General features: G+C 39.2%; 1 protein-coding gene across 1 annotated transcript; it reads left to right on the top strand.

Moving 5' to 3' along the window:
* Positions 1 to 4295: 4295 nt before the first annotated feature.
* ppp2r1bb (protein phosphatase 2, regulatory subunit A, beta b) lies at positions 4296 to 19879 on the top strand. The gene is made up of 15 exons (XM_059514484.1): positions 4296 to 4459; positions 5043 to 5133; positions 6050 to 6150; positions 6259 to 6491; positions 6592 to 6739; positions 7617 to 7772; positions 7863 to 7977; positions 8074 to 8144; positions 13055 to 13189; positions 14984 to 15157; positions 15562 to 15622; positions 18148 to 18302; positions 18441 to 18583; positions 18666 to 18757; positions 18853 to 19879. Exons 1-15 carry the CDS (start codon positions 4382 to 4384, stop codon positions 18867 to 18869), a joined length of 1770 nt encoding a protein of 589 aa, XP_059370467.1. The 5' UTR covers positions 4296 to 4381; the 3' UTR covers positions 18870 to 19879.
* Positions 19880 to 21567: the final 1688 nt, after the last annotated feature.

Genomic DNA, 21567 nt, shown 5'->3' with positions numbered 1-21567 from the left:
ATGTGAAACAGATACACAATTATGCCTGCACTCCTGTAGCATAAAGTATTATGGTTTTCCCATATGTGAAACAGATACCAACCGACACTATGCACACAAGCTTAATATGCATGACAAGGGAAGTCGTGGCCTAATGGTTAGAGAGTCGGACTCCCAATCGAAAGGTTGTGAGTTCGAGTCCCGGGCCGGCAGGAATTGTGGGTGGGGGGAGTGCATGTACAGTTCTCTCTCCACCTTCAATACCACGACTTAGGTGCCCTTGAGCAAGGCATCGAACCCCCAACTGCTCCCCGGGCGCCGCAGCATAAATGGCTGCCCACTGCTCTGGGTGTGTGCTCACAGTGTGTGTGTGTGTTCACTGCTCTGTGTGCGTGCACTTCGGATGGGTTAAATGCAGAGCACAAATTCTGAGTATGGGTCACCATACTTGGCTGAATGTCACTTCACTTTCACTTTTTTCACTTTCATTTAGTATCATATTTATCCTTGAGATGAGGGTGTAGGGGTTGCAGGTTGAATCTTTTCCGTCTCAGTGGTTTCTAAAAGTGTGGTGCACATGAAAGAGCTTAGCTTGATGTTATATAAACAACAAGGGCCAAGGGTGGTCTGCGCACACCTGGTGGGGCCTGGAACTTGGAGGAGAGTGCAGGAATCATGTTCTAACATTAACAGGCTCAGAGTGGAAAATATGAAGGAGGCATCTGAGGAGAGAGTATACAGGCAATCGGGAGCAGGGCTGGATCAGAGAGAGCCTGATGTGAGGTAGGGATGCTTGACGTCATTCGGAGTGGCCTCCAGCTACTTGATTATTAACAGCTGACAACCACCCTCTGCATGCTCTCTAGGGTCATATACTGAACTAAACAGAATGCAGAGTAAATAACTCTTAATATGTGTGTGTTTTCAAAAATTATAAAACAGCAATACTGATTTCCTGGCATAGTCTAAATAAAAAATAGAACTACTTTCATTCAGTAGCTTAAGAACCTTTTAAAGAATGGTTCACACAAAAATGAAAATTCTGTCCTCATTCAAACCTCATCATTATATTCAGCACCAGCATTTTTTAGTGGTTGCTTGAATGAATGGGAACTGGAATGGCATATTCAAAGTTCAAACCTCGCAAAAGCACAATAAAAAGTATTCTAAAAATACTACAATAGTACATATGACTCATTAGCTACATTCCAAGTGTTCTGAATCTTTCCCTCCGGTGAGCTGTTCATTTTCATAGACCAGACGTGAGTCATTGCCTCAAACATGAATTCCAAAGCTGCTGTGTATTGGTTAACACATGACATCTACCGCATAAATGTAAGTTTATGTGCTTCAGACAAACCCCTGCTGAGAAAAAAAAAAAAATCATCACAGATTGCTTTTACTGGTTATATTGAGAATTGTTCTGGTTTTGATGGAAATTGGCTCTACTGGTAATTGGTCACCTTCTATTGGTGATAAAACATACTTGGTAACTTAACGTAACTTCGGTTCCCTGAGATACAGGAACGAGTACTGCGTCTTGCTAGACGCAAGTGGGAAAACTTATTTTTTTCTCCTGAACTGAAGCATTTTTCATTCATGCTGTGAAACTCCATGGCCAGTGGTTCATGCAGTGTATTGAAAGATAAACCAATGGATAGGCAGCGGAGCTGCACGAGCCTATGGTGACAAAGCCCGCCAAGCTTGCCGAAGCCCGCCAGAATGGGCAGGGCGATCTGGCTATATAAGCGGGCGTTTGCCACAGGATTCTCAAGTTACTGAGTCGTGCATTTACATAGCACGGCTAGCAACGTATTACTCGTTTCCGTATTTCAGGGAACTGAGGTTACATTAAGTAACTGAGTATGTTCCCTTTAGAAGCTACACTCGTACAGCGTCTTGCTAGATGCATATGGGAACAGTACAATCACGCCGGGCTAATATAGTGGAATGAGTAAGGTATCAAACTTCCATAAGCAATTCATTGCTATAGAGAAGTTAACTATAATACAAGGCTAAGACGGGTAAAGCTCCTTGAGGTCACACCATGCATGGTTAATCGTCCCAAATACTCCTGTCACTTCGACACCCACGGGCCGAGAGGTAACAGATGAACTGACAGTCAAGGGCTCTCTGCCAGATTTGTTTACATAGCGCGCGTCACTTAAGTGGAAAGGACCCTGGCCTGTCAGGCCGGGACTTCCAGGTTATAAAACTTTGCAAATGTGGATGGCGAGCCCAGCCAGCCACCTCACAAATATCTGCAATGGACACACCACTGGACCAAGCCCTAAAAGCATGGCAGTCTTCAGCGATAGCGACCGAATGCTGGCAGACTGTAGCGGCTCGAGGGCGGGGCACTCAGCACCGTGGGCAAATCCTATGAAGGGACGGTAGAGGGATGAGGTGGATTCAGCCTCCTGTCACCCCTTAGAAAGCGGATGACTGCACTGTGTCTGCCCAGAGATTGGCCCTGGATAGGGGCATAAGAAGCCGATATGGCTACCACATAGACTTTGAGCATGGATGGGGAGCGCCCCTTATCCAGGAGCTCTTGCAAAAATGCAACATCCCTTGTCAAATCGGTAGTTTCAGAGTCTTTTCCACAGTTTAGACACCAAACGGAGAAAATAGACCACTTTAAGGCGTAGAGGTGTCCCATAGACGGGGGTCTAGCCTCCGAAATTGTGTTTAAAACTTGCACTGAGAAGCTGGAAGGCTCCCGTTGAGCGGCCAGAGGTGAAGGGTCCATAGGGCCCATAGGGCTGAGGGGGCCATATTGTGCTGTCTCAGCAGAACAGGCCAAGGGGCAACTATCAACAGCTCTGATAGGCACAGCTGGTTCATCTAAAGGGGGGCCACAAGGAGAACCTTGTGTTTCTGTTACTCTCTGTTTCTGTTCTCTTACTCGCCTAATTACCTGTGGGATTACAGCGATTGGGGGAAAAGCATAAAGAAGGAGGTTGGGCCAATTGTGGGCCAACGCATCCTTGGTTTTTAAGAAATAAACTGGGCAGTAAGAGTTGTCTTCTGAGGCAAATTGGTCTACCTCGGCCTTGCTGAAGATCTCTCAGCTCCTCTGACCGGTTTGTGGAAGGAGCGCCCACTCCCTTGAGGGGACATTGCTCCTTGATAACATGTCCGCTCCTTGGTTCAGTTTGCCCGGTATATGTACTGCCCTCAGCAATCTCTGAAGAGGAGAGGCCTCACTGGTGATTTCTGTAGGACACCACAGACATGTTGTCCGATTGGATTAGCACATGGTGTCATTTTAGGGACTGGCAGGAAGAACTGACAGGTTCAACATACTGCTAGCATCTCCAGACAGTTAATGTGGAAGCCCTTTTTCTGCCTTTGACCAGTGGTCGAAAGTTGGTGTGCCTTCGCACAGCACCGCCCAACCTGAGTGACAATTATCCTTCTGCAAGCCATCCCCATAGTTCTGCCCTGTTCCATTCAACGGGAATTCATTCAGGGGCCAGGACTGTTACACAGGCCTGACACACCCTGATGTGCAGGCGTCCGTGACGCCAAGCATGGGATGGAACTTGTGGTTTCAAACAGTTCTGGAGTGGGCGCATTCGAAGCAGACCCAACTGTAGCACTGGCGATGCTGCTGCCATAAGGCTCAGCATCCTTTGAAACACTTTGAAACTCTTTTGAGTGGAGAAGGGCGAGACTCATTCTCGAGTGAGCATTCTGTCTTAGTAAGTGTGTAGCTCACTGCCCTTCTGCAGGTACCCGAGTGCAACGGAGAGAGAGCTTGCATGCACAAAGCCAGCATGCTCATGCAGCTCCGCTGCCTATCCATTGGTTAGTTTTTTAATACACTTCACACTTGCCAGACGCAGTATGATTGTAGTATCGAAAGGGAATGCAAATTCTTGATCAAACCACTGCATTCTCATGTAATATGTCTCAAAACACAGTACAGAAAAGCATTTTTAGTTGAAAGCATGGTTAAAAGTTTGTAACTGTTATTTTTTGTAACGATATTTGTAGTGGTTTCTATTGTATTGTTGTTGTTGTTTTCCCAGCAGGGACGATTTAGTTCATAACATCTTGCTAGCAACTCACGTTCAAAGTACACACTGGTATGAAATACATGTTGTAAACGAGTTTGAAAGTTTATTTTACTGGTGAATCTAAAACCTCTATGTAAAATAAATTAATAAATAATAAAAAAATTATATTATAACAGATCAGCTTTATATGCTTTATTTTTTAAAACCGTTTTGGTCTATTTTTATTTTTATTTTGTGCTAATCAATGTGCATTTAATTCATCATTTGTAACTGGACTTTAAATTTGTTGAGTGTTTTCCCATCAGCCCGCGCGTCGAGCGGAAGTCAAGCAGCACAACGCCAAAGTAACGCCTCTGCAGTGAATCTCCAAATCTAAAATGGCAGGAGCAGAGGGAGACGATTCTCTTTATCCCATCGCGGTTCTAATCGATGAATTGAGAAATGAAGACGTTCAGGTAGACACCAGTCTAAAATAATCCGAGACTGATTCGTGTGTATAAAAAAAAATCGCCTTTTATTTGCATCTTCCAGCACTGGCCGCTAACCGTGCAAGCGATTAATTTACAAAATAAACATAATTTTCACCAAGACCTTACTTTTTCCTCAATGTTCTGTCACGTAGCTGTTTCCATTTTCATAAAGTTTTTTTTTAGATGTCTATTTGCTCCATAACATAAAGCATTAAAAAAGACGTTGGTTCCGGGCATAACAAGCTCGAAATTGACCGGCTAATTAACAACATTTATCTTGGCGGCATTTTTGGGCCGTTAAAACGTGTACATTAGAATGGCAGTCATTTTGTCATCATCCAGGTTAGTGTTTCTAGATCCTGGCACTGCAGAGTGTGGTGTCTTTACCTGACACACCCATGTCAGGTCTTGAAGCCTTTAATTATGGGTGTTCAATTTAAGGAGGTTACGTTACTAATCTGTCTTCCAGTACCGTGGATGAGAACCACTGACCTGGAGTTTTATGCATAATGTGATGAAGCATAACAGGGGAGGTTGTGAATTAATGTGATTCTGTGCACATCCTCAGTTGCGGTTGAACAGTATTAAGAAGTTGTCCACTATTGCTCTGGCACTGGGGGTGGAAAGAACACGGACTGAACTACTGCCATTCCTCACTGGTAAGAAATCCCAGTATCTGTAATTCTGAAACAAATGATCTGTTAAATAGATATTAACTTTGGTTTGTTAATCATGGCTCATCAGTGTTATTTTTTTTTGTACTAGTAGGGCCAGTAGTTCAGATATTTACTTGGCCTGTCAATAAATTTCCATTGTAATATATTAAAACATTTATTTAGTGACTTTTTTGTAGTATAGAAAATATACATATATTTTATTAAATTATTATATAAGTGTTTTAGCCAATTTCTTTGGTTTTAGTTTGCAGTAATAGCTCAAAGTTGTGATGTAATGAGAATAGCAACAGATGCTTCCTTTTGTACTGAGATGTACATCTCAATGAAACTGATTATTGAAAAAGAAGAGAAAATGTAGGACAGGGTGTATTGAGGCACATGTGATTTCAAGTTTGCAGTTGATTGTAATACTTCGGCAGGGTTTAAATACACACAATGATTGGAGAAGTCCCTCATATGTCACCAGACAGAGTCTGTCGTTTCATCAGAAGATCAAGACATTTAGATTAATTGACCAGGCCAGAAATATTTTGCATAAATCTTTCTCTGTAAGATCAATAACATGCATTTGGAAAACAGTGTGAATGAATTATCCAGCTTCAATGCCTGAGCCCTTTGAATCAAACTGAGTTCTCTTTTGGTTCACATGCAATCCTTTGTTATATTAATTAGTCTTTATGTTTTTCTTTTTTTTATTATAAAACTATCATCACGTCCAAAAATTGAGCAGCTAGTTGTTATGAAGTATGTGGGAAGAGAAAATTGACTTTTTAAATGTCATATTGTTGTTTATTGGCCATTTGTTGTTCTTTCAATGATCTTGGTCTGTTACACTTGCTTTTAGTTTGTATTACTTACCTATATATCTATTAGCGAACTGACGTCCCTTTGTCTGCAGACACCATATATGATGAGGATGAAGTTCTCCTTGCCTTGGCTGAGCAGCTCGGGAGCTTTACTGTACTGGTTGGAGGCCCAGAGTTTGTGCACAATCTCTTGGTAAGTCACTAAAGGCAAGGTATTTGGTTACTTAATGACCAGATCAGATATAAGCCATAAGTTGAGACACCTCTCTACATGTTTTCATCTGGCACTTCTTCTCCTTAGCCTCCCCTGGAGAGTTTGGCCACTGTGGAGGAAACGGTTGTGCGGGACAAGGCCGTGGAGTCTCTGCGAAAGATCTCTCAGGAACACTCCCCTGTAGACCTAGAGGTGCATTTTGTACCACTTGTGAAGCGTTTGGCCAGCGGGGACTGGTTCACCTCCCGAACGTCTGCGTGCGGACTCTTCAGCGTCTGCTACCCACGTGTATCCAGTTCAGTTAAAGCGGATATCCGTCAGTAAGTTCTAATGATGCCTTGTTTTTACGACGTGCACTTTTGATTTCACCTTGATCACTGCGGACATGTTCAGTATTTAATGTTATGGTTGTCTTCACAGGCACTTCCGCACACTTTGCTCGGATGACACTCCCATGGTGCGTCGAGCTGCTGCCTCTAAGCTGGGCGAGTTTGCGAAGGTCCTGGAGCTGGACTATGTTAAGAGTGACATCATTCCTCTCTTTACAGCACTAGCATCTGATGAGCAGGTACACTGGTGCAGATTTACATTTAGAAAGACCGTTTATTTGGGCTGTTGGTTGGTCAGTGACATGCAGCTTTATTTGTTTTGCTCGTGTGTCGACCTTTGAGAGAAAAGAAAATCAACCATAAATGTTAGTATTGTAGTTATTCTGTTATATTAAATAATAAATGAGATATTATTGTTATTATTATATCAATTCATATTATTATTATTATTATTATTATTTTTTTTTTATTTTTTTTTAAGTACCAGTAGTATTGTAGTGATATTCATTTAATTCAGTTTTGTACTTTATTAAAAGTAGCTGGTGAAGCTGATTTGGCAATAATTTTAAATACAGCAAAAGCAGAATATGTTTATATTTAGCGATAATCATTATTAATAATGAATTACTATTAGATGCTGTCCCAGTTGTTGTTTTGTTTTTGCACATCCAGTTTCATAGCTGTTAAAAAAATATTTATGGCTAGCTGGTGAATTTTCTGAAGTAGCCAGTCATTGGCAGGTCTGACAAAAAACGTTTTTTTGGTACTTCAAAAAGGGGGGAAAAAACCAATAAAGATAATTAAATATGATAAAAATAGATAAAAGATGCAAGAAAAAAAAAATATATATTTTCCTTTTATACACTACATGACTTTTTTTATAGTCATTAAAATTTAATATTTCTTAAATTATATATATGTAAACATAAACATATATATATGTTTGTTGAAACCAACATGAATTTAAAAATTAAATTTCTAAGAACTTGGAACATATATTTAGAACTTATATATAGATATAGATATTGATATATATAGATATAGATATTTTTATAAGATTTTTATTTTTGTGTGTGCTCTTATGTCATTGATCCAGTCATTTCCTTTTCTCTGCAGGACTCTGTGCGTCTCTTGGCGGTAGAAGCTGGCGTCAGCATTGCTACTCTGCTGCCACAGGAAGACTTGGAGGCTCTGGTCATGGCCACTTTACGTCAGGCCGCCGAGGACAAGTCCTGGAGGGTGCGCTACATGGTGGCAGACAAATTCTCAGAAGTGGGTACTTATGAAACGCATATTTGGCAGTTATCCACGTCGCCTCTGACACTCTGAATCAACTCTGGTTGTTTTTCTGTTTGTGTAAAGTTGCAAAAAGCAGTTGGCCCAGAGATCACCAAGACCGATCTGGTCCCAGCGTTCCAGAACTTGTTGAAAGACTGCGAGGCAGAGGTCCGGGCTGCGGCTGCCAACAAGGTGAAAGGTGAGGTGTCCCATTGCCAGCTTCCCAAAATCTGATGTCTCTATGAAAAGAGCCACACAACAACACCCTTATCCCATGCCCTGTTTATCTCTGCAGTATTCTGTGAAAATTTGCCTGAAGACAGCAGGGAGACCATCATCATGACTCATATTCTGCCTTGCGTCAAGGTACACATTTTAATCTCTCCCATTTGTTTATGAAATTGCGTGTGGCTGAACAGTTATGCCGCACAGTTCCGGCCAAGTTCTCAGGAGGTGGTACTTAAATTCGAGCTTGTTTTTTGATAATGTGATATCATAACTGGGAAGGTATCCAGGTTGTCTCTGCAAGAGATCTTGCAGTAGGTCTGGTTGTTTTTGTGTTATTTTGGGGGTGTTTGCATTTTCGACGTAAACAAGTGGTAGCTTTATGACAGAATACTGGTTTCATACACATGCAGTAATCTAGTTCAGTGGTTCCCTGCCAGTGTTCAGAGGGGCTGGTGACACTACCAATCTGCCTAACTGCTAAGTATTAGCATTCTGTTGTGCATGATAAATATGCATTAAACAGCAAACGCACCAAATGTGTAACGAAATAGCGCTTCTCTTTTGAAACTGTGTGTTGCATGGACCTTTTATCAGCTCAAAAAAAAAAGAAAAACAGAAAGTGCAGTAAACACAAATGTTTTTCCTACAAGGAGCAGTCGCGATTACAAGACCACTAAACAGCACTGTGAAATCTAGTGATCACGCACAAGTTCGCCACTGAGTTTTCCAGTACAAATCACATAGGTGTGCAATTTAAAGTTTTTAAAGCCAAATAAATCGGAGCTGGATCATTCTCAACTGATGCGGAAACACCTGTGCAACAACAATCCAGTAACGAGGCGCTTCAATGTACAAATGAACATTTGTAGCAAATGTAAACAAGCGCAAGGTTGGGGGTTCGAATTAGGGCTGTGCGATATGGACAAAAAAAACCTATCACGATTTTTTGATACATTTTGCGATTTCGATTTTAATCACGATTTTGACACACACAGACATGCTTTACAGTCATAAATGCCTTCAGTATAAATTTGAAACATATTTCCAAAAGAAAACCAATGAGAGCTTTATCAAAAAGTTGTAACATGTCTCTAGAACAGAGTTAAGTCAAAATAATCATTAAGTAAAGATGTCAAACAAAATGTAGACATATGGCAAAAAATTATTATATAAAATAAAATATAACCCGTGTTCAGGGAGGTTTTTTTTTTTTGCCATGCATTGGTCATAAGGCTCATTGTAGCGGTGCCTCAGGTGTTATATGTTTTGCCCAATATATTTATTGCCCAAGGTTCACACGTACTCCGTCTGCAGTGCGTATACAGTAAGTTATGTTTACGCGGTTCAGAAGCAGCAATGAAAGTACATTATTGTAACGCGAAAGCACATTAAAATCATCATTAAAATCAGATTTCCTTTGCTTTTTTTTTTTAACAAAACTAGACGCGCATGCTCGGATCATATAAGGCTTAGATACAAGCTGCCTTACAACGTGTCTCCTCATGCTCAACCTGTGTCCTGTGCACTCACAACTCTCTCTGTGCTCATGCGCAAGATATTAAATCTTTTCGCACCTTTCTATTTATAACCTTTTCTGTTCTCATCTTTTACCGCGTGCAGTGTGAACGTTCTGATCCATTAACATGGGCTCAGAAAAAAAAGGCTACGCATCACAGACAGAGTGTGTGAACCTGGAGTTAGGCATAACCATTGTATCGTGTCAGAAAAGGAGAATATTCATATTGAATTTTATTATATTGAAGTGCCCCTATTCGCTTGTTAAGTCTGACGTCACAGTACCACTTCTGGGTCCAAACGCTCTATCAGAAACCACTAAAAAACAACAGAAGGTGCTAATATACACTCAAAATGTGATATAATACTAGCGAAAAAGGTATAATCCTAACCTTTAACTGCATACCGAAGTCCCAGATAGCCAAACAATGAAAAGAAAAAAAGATGGGATGCTGTGGGCACAGAGACTGTAGTGTACACCTTAAGTTTGAAAGCGTTTAGCTTAAATGATTAATATGAATAAACAGTGCTCATAAACGGCTGCTGAGGTAGTATTCTCAAGTGAAGCGAGTTGAGGCTTGGACCCGGAAACCGAATTATGCCATTTTTACGGTTCCTAATATGGTTTTGGGTGTCTCCTACAATAGGATTGCATGCAATGTCAAGAAACACTTTTGTTTTCTCAAAATATGCATTTAATTTCACCTCATTTTCCAGTTCAAAAGCAGTTCAAAGATACAGTCTCTCTAAACACCTCCTTTCCGTGAACATGCTCTGCTCAGGTTGTCATAAGTATGTTGGGGGCCCAGAGGAAAAAAGGTTGGGAACCACTGACCTAGCTCATACATCAGATATGCATAAATATATGCAGACTGAGGTTTATGCCTCGTCAGTACAGATTATAAGAGTTTACCGGTACTCATATTTTGGACCTCTTCAGCAGGCGAGTTCATTCGGATTGTTGTTGAACTGTCCGTCCTTTCTAAGGTGATGGGCAGCAGAGGTCACTGTTGTTATCTGTTACACCTTTATTGATCCCGTGTCAGCTTTCTGTCTCTAGGTTTATTTAGCATCAGCCTAGGGTTAGTCTTCTATTATTTTTTTTGTTTCCTGGTGTATGCCTGTGACTGACTGAATCGTAGTGAAGTGAAATGGCATTTTATATAAGTGGAGTTTCGTTTTACTGTATACAGCCTGAGCTTGCCTTCCTAGTAAATAATGGGAAGCGTACAAGATGTGAATGCTAGAAATATTTTACTATCAAATAGAATATGTATAATTAAGAAATTTGCTGACCCCCCCCCCTAAACCAACTTAGCTGATTAAAATGAAACAAACAATTTGTCTGATTTGTTTTAACTTATGATTAATTTTTAACTTTTTGAATTTGTTCATAATAGTGATTTTTTTTATATATATTCACATGATTTATAATCAAATGTGAATTAATTTGTTTCCCAGGAGTCTTCATTAGGCATTTTTATGTGTGCCATTAGTTAAATACATTTTTGACTAAATACTGCATTTAGAAATACAGATTTTTTTTTTTTTGATTTTAGTCTTAAAAATCACGAACAATCTTTTTTGCACTGTTTAAAGGAGATCCCATATTAATTTATAAGGCTGTAGTTCAGTTGATTTGTGTATTGAATCAGTCTTCTCAAAAGAATCATTCACCTGCGATTCCTGCGTAACATATGGTGTAATATAATGTTTGGTCTAACTTTCTATTTATAGTCCTTGTCTTATGGAAATAGGATTTTAGAGTAGAGGATATTTCTGGACAACCCTCTCTTTTACTGATCCAGACTACAAAGAACAGTGGAGCCTTTCGGTGTTCCTGTTTGAGCTTCACAGGGCGTTTTTTGCTCATGAGTAGCCTGAGAGTCTCATGACCTGATGTTTGATATCTGTTAATAAGCTTATGTAAGCGGATCGTTCTTCACAGATACAAACAGCTTTCTGCTTGCATTTTCAGCAGATGTGATCGGCAATTAGCCTATACATACAAGCTGTTCGCTGAAACATATCACAAACATCAAAGATAGCTCAGGATTTTAAACCTTCTGCAGCGTTTTACAAGCAAATAAATGTCCAGGTTTTCAGGCTCAATTGGATCTCGCCTCCCTCCCTCCCTGTGATGCTGTCTTTCTTCAAAGACCCCAGTAATGGGGGTGAGATGTTTAGACGCCTAATGAATCAGTTAAGGGGGTCATGGTCCGAATTCAAAACATTTACAGATACATTTCTGTTTTTTCAGTAATGGTGTAGGTGAGCTGTTTCAGTGGCTTGTTGCTGCGTTTGTTTTTAAAATAGACAGAATTATTTATCATTTTAAAGGAATAGTTTGCTATTAATAATATAATGAATCTTGTTACTTTTAAGAATAATAACATTATTATTATTATTATTATTGACTTGTTGATGATAACAATAATAATTATTATTTGGCTGTTAAAGGAACACTCCACTTTAAAAAAAAAAATAGGCTCTTTTTCCAACTCCCCTAGAGTTAAACATTTGAGTTTTACTGTTTTGGAATCCATTCAGCCGATCTCTGGGTTTGGCGGTAGCACTTTTAGCTTAGCTTAGCATAGACCATTGAATCTGAACAGACTGTTAGCATCTCACTAAAAAATGACCAAAGAGTTTCTGTATTTTCATGATTTAAAACTTGACTCCTCTTTAGTTACATTTACTAAGACGGCCTAGAAAATCACAACTTTTTCTGATATGGCTAGGAACTATACTCTCATTCTGGCGAAATAATCAAGGAACTTTGCTGCCAATACCACAGGTGCAGCAAGCGCAGTGATATTAAGCAGCACCTGAAAATAATCCCCAGCTAGTTTGTGTAGTTGCTAAAAGTGCTACTGCCAAACCCAGAGATCAGCTGAATAGATTCGAAAACAGTAAAACTCCACTTTTTAACTTTAGGGGAGTTGGAAAATGAGCCTATTTTCAAAAATAGTGGAGTGTTCCTTTAATAGTAGTAGTAATAATACAAGTATTCACAAGTATTTTATGGATGCTGTTAATAATAATAATAATAAACAAATGATAATACTGACTAAATATTATTATTAAATATTATAATACTAATAAATATTGTCCTGTTACTGTTGTTTTCGTTGCTGGTAAAAATAACAATTGTGAATAATAATGTTCATACTAACTATAAATATTATCTTATCTTTTTTGCTATTAACAGTATAATGTTCAATAATAAAATAAATATCTTGTCTCTGTTAGCAATAATAAGAATTTTATTGTTGTTATTATTGTTATTATCTGGTGGTTGATGATGATATTAATAAGTATTGTTATCTGGTTGTTAATAATAAAAACAAATTGTTAATGAAAATAAAAAAATGAGCTTTATTTATCAAATTTATTTAAACTATTGTTGTTGTTGTAGTGTATTATTATTATTTTTTCCTTCCCTATCCTGCAGTCACATTGTCTCTGATTATAGCTTCTTGTAGCTTATCTAAACTTGTAGATTATCAGGCCTCCTTCTCTTCCCTTAACAGGAGCTGGTGTCTGACACAAACCAACATGTGAAGTCTGCCTTGGCTTCTGTCATCATGAGTCTCTCTACCATCTTGGGCAAGGACAACACCGTAGAACATCTGTTGCCTCTTTTCCTGGTCCAACTGAAGGACGAGGTAACCCACCTGGAGCTCGGCCCAGTCTCTCATCTGTCTGTCTCTCTTTCCCTTGTGGTCAAAGATCCTTCTGATTGTACTAGAGCAAAGACTCCGCTGTTTATTTTCCCGGTCTGATAGGTCACCTTTTCTTGGGCTTAAAGGAACACTCCACTTTTTTTTGAAAATAGGCTCATTTTCCAACTCCCCCAGAGTTAAACAGTTGAGTTTTACCGTTTTCAAATACATTCAGCCAATATCTGGGTTTGCCGGTAGCACTTTTAGCTGTAGCTTAGCATAATCATTGAATCTAATTAGACCGTTAGCATCTCGCTCAAAAATGAATTTATTAAAACTATTTAAAACTTGACTCTTCTGTAGTTACATCGTGTACTAAGACCTACAGAAAATTAAAAGTTGCATTTTTCTAGGCTGATATTGCTAGGAACAATACTCCCATTGTGGCGTAATAATCAAGGAACTTTGCTGCTGTACCATGAGTGCAGCAGGTGCAGTGATATTACGCAGTAAAAAAGTGGAGTGTTCCTTTAAGGGCTGTTTGCTAAATTGTCTTTTCTAAGGTCCTTGATTGATGTTCCTTTTGATTTGGCTCTTGTTCATGACCACTCTCCAAGTTGTATTAGCTTTTCGATTGTACTAATAAACTCTTAGACTGTTTGCAAATGAAGTTGAACTTTGGCCTCAGCTTTCATCGAGACCATGCCAAACCGAAACACATCCAAACTCTTTCCTCCAGTGTTTGTGTTCCCTTCTGTTTTATTGGACTCCTCTCGATTGTCAAGCACACCACCTGAAAACGTTAAGCTGGATTCTGTGAATTCTGTGCTGAACTGTATTTCCATTGGCTGCTTATCTACCCGGCTCTGTTTGACTAACAAACTTTGTTGTTTGGATTTTAGTCAGTCATCACCAAAGTGCACTTGCTCAAGCAAGTCATCAAATATTTGGCAGCATGTATGCGTGCGCTGTAACAATATCACATGAGTGTGGCATCCTCCTGGAGCCATTTAAGGGAAATATAAAAGATGGATACCTTTTGCCTTCAGTAAAATACATACTTGCTTAGAAGAAATTATGGAGACGTATAAATCATTGATGACCATGTTTGTTTACTTTACTTCATGGTGTTGAAATTATGTTAAAGGGTATTACACCCAAAAATGAAAACTCTCGCCCTCATGTCATTTCAAACCTGTAAGACCTTTGTTGATCTTTGGAATAGAAATTTAGGAATTTTTTTGAAATCCAAGAGCTTTCTGATCCTCTGTAGACAGCAAAGCAACTGACATTTTCGAGGCCCAGGCAGGTAGTAAAGACATCAGTGGTGAAAATGTAATTTTATGAAGCTATGAGAATAGACTAACACGAAAGAGAAGAAAATTGTTGAATGAAGTCATTATTTAAATTTTCTTTGCAATCAAAAAGTATTCTCATAGCTTCATAAAATTAAGGTTGAACCACTCATGTCACTAGGACTATTTTAACGATGTCTTTACTACCTTTCTGGGCCTTGGACGTGGTAGTTGTGTTGCTGTCTATGCAGGATTAAAAAGCTCTCGGATTTCATCAAAAATATCTTAATTTTTGTTCTGAAGATAGACAAAGGTCTATTGGGTTTGGAAAGACATGAAGGGTGAATAATTCATGACAGAATTAAACATTTTTGGGTAAACTAGCCCTTTAAAACAAAATATGTAAAATAGTGTATTATTCTTTACATCAAAATATTTTATTTTAATATAGTGTCCTGGTGTCCATAAAAATAGTACTCAAGAATACACTATTTTCCTGTAGTGTCCTGAGGTGCGTCTGAACATCATCTCTAATCTGGACTGTGTGAATGAGGTGATCGGGATTCGGCAGCTCTCTCAGTCTTTGCTGCCAGCTATAGTAGAGCTGGCTGAGGATGCCAAGTGGAGGGTTCGACTGGCCATCATTGAGTACATGCCTTTGCTGGCTGGCCAACTGGTGAGTCTGCGCTCCACTCAAGATTGATTAATAGTATTTGGATGGAAAAGGATAATCACTCTCCTGTTGTTCCAAACAGTTTCTTTTTTTCTGTTCAACACAAAAGATATTTTGAAGAATGTCAATAACCAAACAGTTTATGATCGCCATTTTTTTTTCCATACTCTGGAAGTCAATGGCTACCGTCAACTGTTTGACTACCAACATTTTTAAAAATATCTTCTTTAGCTCAACAGAAGAAATAAACTTTCACAGGTTTGGAACAACATGAGGTTGAGTAAATGACAGAATTTTTATTTTTTAATGACCTACCCCTTTAAGCTTTAAAAGCACAGAGTGATTTGGAAACACGTGGGAATGAGAAATGTGGGTGGATTTTAACTAAATTCCAACTTTATTTCTAGGGAGTGGAGTTCTTTGATGAGAAGTTGAATTCTCTCTGCATGGCATGGCTCATTGATCACGGTAGGTTTTCTGAGTCTGACGATTCTCCTGATGAGTGCCATAAAAAAAAAATGCATTGAGTTACTGACAACAATGAACCAGAACCTTTAAACTGTATAGGTTCAAGCAGATGCATTTGCTTAAATTTAAAGACAGCACAGCAAAGACATTCAGAAGTTGCTTTAATCTCTCTCCTGTCCTACTCCTTCCCCAAAAGGAGAGAGAATTACACATTAATCTCAAAGTTTCTGCTATCAGCCAGTAATAAAGGTCTGATAAGATTCTAGCACTCTCTCGCTCTCTACATTTCTATTGCTTTCTTCCCTCTTCTTTCAATTTCACCTCCCTGTGTCATTCTGTCCTTATGATGTTATTTTTAAGTAGAAAAGGGTGTGTAAATATCTAAATCCACATCCAAGTAAAATCTCTAAATACTGTAACCCTTAAACTGCAAATTATCAAGAATATATATATACATATATATATATATATATATATATATAATTAAATCTACACTGCATGTACACCACTCTTCTACGGTTTGGTGAGAGTAAGAAAATATTTTTTTATTTTTTATTTTATATAGCAAGGGTCTATCAAAAAATAAATAAATAAAGCAACAGTAAAGACATTTTAAAATGTCATTTTATTGATTCAATTGTTTTTTTTTGTGCTTTTTATTCATCAAAGAATTCTGAAAGATAGCACTCAATCCATATATTTGAATGATTTCTTTAAGGTCACTAAAGACTGGAGTAATGGCTGCTGATAATTCAGATTTTTCACAATATCTAATATCCAGCTTCGAACAGGCACCACTTTTGTAGAACAGATAAGACTTTTAAAGTGCCTGCTCATCCCGCTTTGATTGGCTTGTCAGTGGTAATGAATGTTTTAGATTGATGAGCCTCTTAGTAAATCTTCAATTTAATGGTTGTCAGAATGGTTATGATCTCACTTTGAACCATGTGCAGAGTGGATCCAGCTGTTGAGGTGTTTTGCATGGTGATTTTCAGTGAGGACCTCGACCGTGTGCACACACACATACACACACAGTTTCAGTCTGACACAGTTGTAGACAAAGGGCCGCCAGATGGGTTACATCACTGGAATGTTCTTGTATATCCTGTGCTGCTGGGCCAGTGCTGTCCTCTTGCATAAGAGCTCAGAGCCAGAGCGGCGCTGTGCTCGGCTGTCTGTCATGTATAAATCTGAACTCTTTCTGACAAATACACACGGGCACGTCTGCAAGAGATTCACCTGCTTTGTGAAACTGCTCATCACATTTTGGCTGATGTGCAGCATTTTATATTTTTCATAAGCTCTGTAAGGACTATGGATAGGGGTTTGGCTTGAATTTTAAACTCTAAATTCCCAGTCTTGATAAAGGGGGTTAAGTCATCGTAAAACGGAATTCAAAAGAGCCGCCCGTCTGATGTTTAGCAGATTAGTGATGCACAATTTCACAGGATGTTTGTAGATATTTACTCTTCCCAGAATGAAGGTTAAATGGCTTGATTGTGATCTCTATTTGAGTTATTGTGTAGTCAGGTGGAATGTAATCTGTGGAGGTAATGCTGAGCACCAAAACAATGTTGATTTAAACCTGCTTGGGTCCAACTGTCGTGCCAGATAATCTGATCAAACAAACATACCGAAAGATGAAATTAGCAAAGCAAATATTACAAAACAAGTGCACTATTCATATTAAATCATCTTTTTAGGAGAATAATAATAAGTGGAATGGTAGACCTCTGTTGGATCAAGAGTGTAGTGGATAAAAATCTGGACTGGTAATGGAAGATTGTAGTTTTAAACCCCTTAAGGGACAATCCATGAATCACTATTGTGTCCTTCTGCTTCTCTCCACATCACCGTAAGTGTCATTCTGGAGAATATGAGCCGAACGCAGGCAGCGTATGCTCTTCTGTATCAAGGATATGTTTTTTATGTATATTTACGCTTTGATTTGAAAGGAAACCGTGCAACCTTGTGGCGCCACTGATACAGAAGAGCATACGCTGCCTGTGTTCAGTTCATTCTCCAGAATGGCGCTACGGTGAAGTGTAGAGAAACCGAGGAGAGGAGTTTTTGAATAAATCCTTTTTGTTTTCTTTCGTTGCTTCATAACATTACAGTTGAACCAACTGTCCACTGTCACATACCTTGCCCTCTGTCTCTCGGTCTGCGGATTGAAGAACACACTAAAAGACGAGGAGGAGCTGATAGAAGTCTGTTGCTGTTTTCATATACATTTAAAGGGGACTGAGGCAATCACAAATTTATGTACAGTTTACGGAGCTAATTGCTAAATGTATATTTTTCTGACATACACACAATCATTCATTCTCTACTTTTCTCTAAGTGAAATTTGTTTGTGATACTGAAGAATGTATGTCTTCAGTTTGTATGGCATGGTAGTAGACCGTATATCTGGTGGTTTGTCCTAAAAATTACATTTATCTAAAGGTTTTCATCTTCATCTCAAATCTCAATCTTCATGTTAGCTTGTAATTTAAAATTAGTATCTTGGCCTTGTTCTGCAGTGTTTGCCATCCGAGAGGCTGCTACCTGCAACCTCATGAAGCTGGTGGAGAAGTTTGGAGCAGTATGGGCCCAAAACACCATTGTGCCCAAAGTCCTTGGCATGGCCAATGACTCTAACTACCTGCACAGGATGACCACTCTCTTCTGCATCAATGTAAGTCTGGATGACCTGGCTGGTGCCTGTTTCTTAAACCTAAACTTTCTCCCAGTTGAAAGTAATTTAATTAATATCTGGTGTTGTAAAATGACAACAAATGAAAGCCTGTTTTTAATAAATAAATTTTTTTGTCAGGCTCTGTCTGAAGTATGTGGACAGGAAATCACCACCAAGCACATGTTGCCTGTAGTCCTCAAGATGTCCACTGATCAGGTGGCCAATGTGCGCTTCAATGTGGCCAGATCTTTACAGAAGATCGGACCAGTTTTGGACAGCAGGTATCTTTAAATAATAGCTGCCTGTACCCTTTTGTATCTTGATGGCATAAGCAAACAGTACTAACAATGATGTTTTCAATAGTGCTTTGCAGGCCGAGGTTAAACCAGTCCTGGAGAAACTAGCTACAGACCAAGATATGGATGTGAAGTACTTTGCCCTAGAGGCTTTAAGTGGTACATTTCCTTTTATCTCTTTAACCTTTGAAACATGAATCCTTTCAGAAACATTGCTTTATCCTCCCCTGTACTGTTTTTCACTCTCTCCATAGTTCTTGCCTTGGCTTGAGCAACTTCCTCACCACATCCAGTGAAAAACTGACAACACAAGACCTGTTGCATTATATTTATTGTTTTAAGTATTGTCGTTGTATTCTTGTTTACTCTCAAAGATATTGAATGATCAAAGGATGGACTTTCTATCAAGTTTCACCTCAAACATTGTTAGTGCAGCTAAGCTCTGCATGCTTGTACAATTTACACATAGTAAATCTTCGCAAACATCACCCCATGAGCCATTCCAGTGCGATCGTATCGGAATCGGTACATGTCTGCTTCAGCATGCCATTTGCTTTTCTTAGACCAGGGCTCATCCTGCCAGTAGCAGATGGTGCGAAATGCCTGTTTATTTGCTTTAGTTGATTTGCTAGCACACAGCACATTGTTTACATGTGTTCCCTCTCTAGAGGGGGAAAAAAATCTCATGTGCTCACACGGTTTAACCGCAGAGTCCTCCTTGTGCACAGGGCAGATTGTGTTCTGAGCACATGGTTGGATTGCGGTCTCTCTAGAAATTTGCTTTACGCAATGAAGTCACACCTTTATCATGAGCTTTTTCCATCTAGGGACCATATAATTTAATCAGTTGTGCTGTAACACGGGGTGCATGTTTGAAACCACATCAGTTCACGCCGTTTTGCCTGTATTTTTGTGCTCATTTTGGTCATGAATAGCCCCCTTTATAAACTTTTATATTTTCTTGAACTTTTATGCCAATAAACTATCTAGTTATGGTACAAATGATCATTTTATACGTTTTTCAATATATATTTTTCTCTTTAAGTGGAAGGCATGCTAAAAATGTGGTTGTCATAAAATCATTCGACTGGTATGGAGGAATATTTTCTTTTGTGGGACGTAATTCAGCAATTTTCATTGTTACAAACAACTTGCACCTACTGCATTATAAGGAAACCCTTTGTTCAAGCTCAATATCATGAGAACTTGTAGTTTTGTTTTTTAACTCCTTTGGGTAATTGGTGTACTTTTGGGACTAAATAAAGTCATTTGAACTACGTATCCTGCAGTTGTCCTCCTTTGACGTACTCTCACAGACTAATGGTTGCATAATTCTAATTGGAACAGGGCGTGCGTCACACCTGTTAGTATCTTCTCTTAAGAGTTTGTCATCCTATATGAATTTTAAAGATTAATGTGGAATCAGGTTTTTGGTCTCCTGATGAACTGTTTTCTCAAGTTACCTAGCTAGTGATCTTATCGACAGCGTTGGATTGCGTGTTTTCGTCACTGAATTTGGCAGGAACTGGTGGTGCCGCGCTCTGGCACTTCTCCTGAGTATTAGATGTCTTATTTAATCAGAATTATTTCAAAGGCTGTAAAAACTCTTAGGCTGGATTTGTGACTATATCTATTTAGAGCAAATTTAAACAGCTCAGTAACTCACTAGTAAAGGTAGTGAAGTCCTATATCATTTGAATTTGGAGCCTCGTAGAGCCCGACCGATATATCGGCCGGCCGATATTATCGGCCGATATAAGCTAATTGCATTTAAATCGGCATCGGCATTTATAACGGCCGATGAAACATGAGAAACAGAGTCTCATGCTTCACTCATGTTATGAGTGTTGCATAGTGTGCCCACCAGAGGGAGCTCTACAGCCCCAGAGTTAACAACAGCGCCAGAAGTCCACTACAGAAGAAAGCGATCAACCAAGGAGATGAAGCAGATGTAACTTACTGTTTTGACGGTGAGTCTGTCGTTCGTCATGTGAAATGATTGTAGATTTAGTTCATACCCTGTATGTAAAAACTGTGTGGTAGTTCTAGCTAACGGTCCTATCATTATCACTTCTAAATATTCTGTAACCTCACTTACAGCCGCTAATGCATTGCTATATTAGATTAGCCACAAAGCTAATACCATGTTTATCAGTGGAAGAGCGCGAACGTTAATAGGAGGTCAAACTATAACGTTAGCGTTTAACCTATTCTTATTCTATTGCGGTGTTTCCCACATAATGACCGCGTAATTGGGCCTTTCACACAGGACGCGGTATGCACGGCAGCGTTGCCCTTCAGATACAACGCGATTTGCGCTGCGCTATGGCGTAGGCGGAGTTTTAAAAACGTTTAGCGGGAGCTCTTTCATAGTCTGTTCCTCCTCCTTTCGGTCAGAAGCAAACATGTATCTGTCCCGTTGTAAGAAGCGAGCGATAGCGCTAGTCCTGCTGATGAGAATTAAGAGAGAAGCAAGGAAGAAGATGCTACCCTCAGGTCCAGAGAACAATTTGGTGAATTCAGGCTGGTTACGTTACTCTAACGCTAATAGCTTCCTTTTTAGCAGGCCCCTTAAATGCTTGCTATTAACTTGTTTGAAGGTGGTTCTTCTCAAAATTGACAGCGGTGTGTTCATGACACTAACGTTAACCATTCAACTTCGAATTGATTCCGTAATCTTCCGGAAATAGTAGGCAAGACGATGTTCTGTGAGAGCAAATATAGTGTAGTTACAGTAACTACAGTAGGTGCGTCAGAAATGATTAAACCAGAGGGGACATGTAAATAAATGTGAGCTGAACAAGCGCTTTTTTTTTTTTTTACATATTGTTTCAAAGCAGCTTTAAAGACATAACAGGAAAATGTTGAAATAATATTGATAATTTAAATATAAGTAGGTAATACCTATTGCTTGACAAATAAAATGATGACATGAGTAATGATACATGGTGATATTATAAATACACATG

This window comes from Carassius carassius, chromosome 28 (genome assembly GCF_963082965.1).
Source record: "Carassius carassius chromosome 28, fCarCar2.1, whole genome shotgun sequence".
Lineage (NCBI taxonomy): Eukaryota > Metazoa > Chordata > Actinopteri > Cypriniformes > Cyprinidae > Carassius > Carassius carassius.
The sequence above is the reverse complement of the archived record's forward strand: the minus strand, read 5'-3'. Positions and strand labels throughout refer to the sequence as shown.

Bases quoted from the DNA above. Each gene is read 5' to 3' on its own strand.
- ppp2r1bb (XM_059514484.1), top strand. From the start codon at position 4,382: ATGGCAGGAGCAGAGGGAGACGATTCTCTTTATCCCATCGCGGTTCTA. The intron at 4,460-5,042 runs GTAGACACCAGT...GCACATCCTCAG, and splicing joins TGAGAAATGAAGACGTTCAG to TTGCGGTTGAACAGTATTAA. The intron at 8,145-13,054 runs GTACACATTTTA...TTCCCTTAACAG, and splicing joins ATATTCTGCCTTGCGTCAAG to GAGCTGGTGTCTGACACAAA.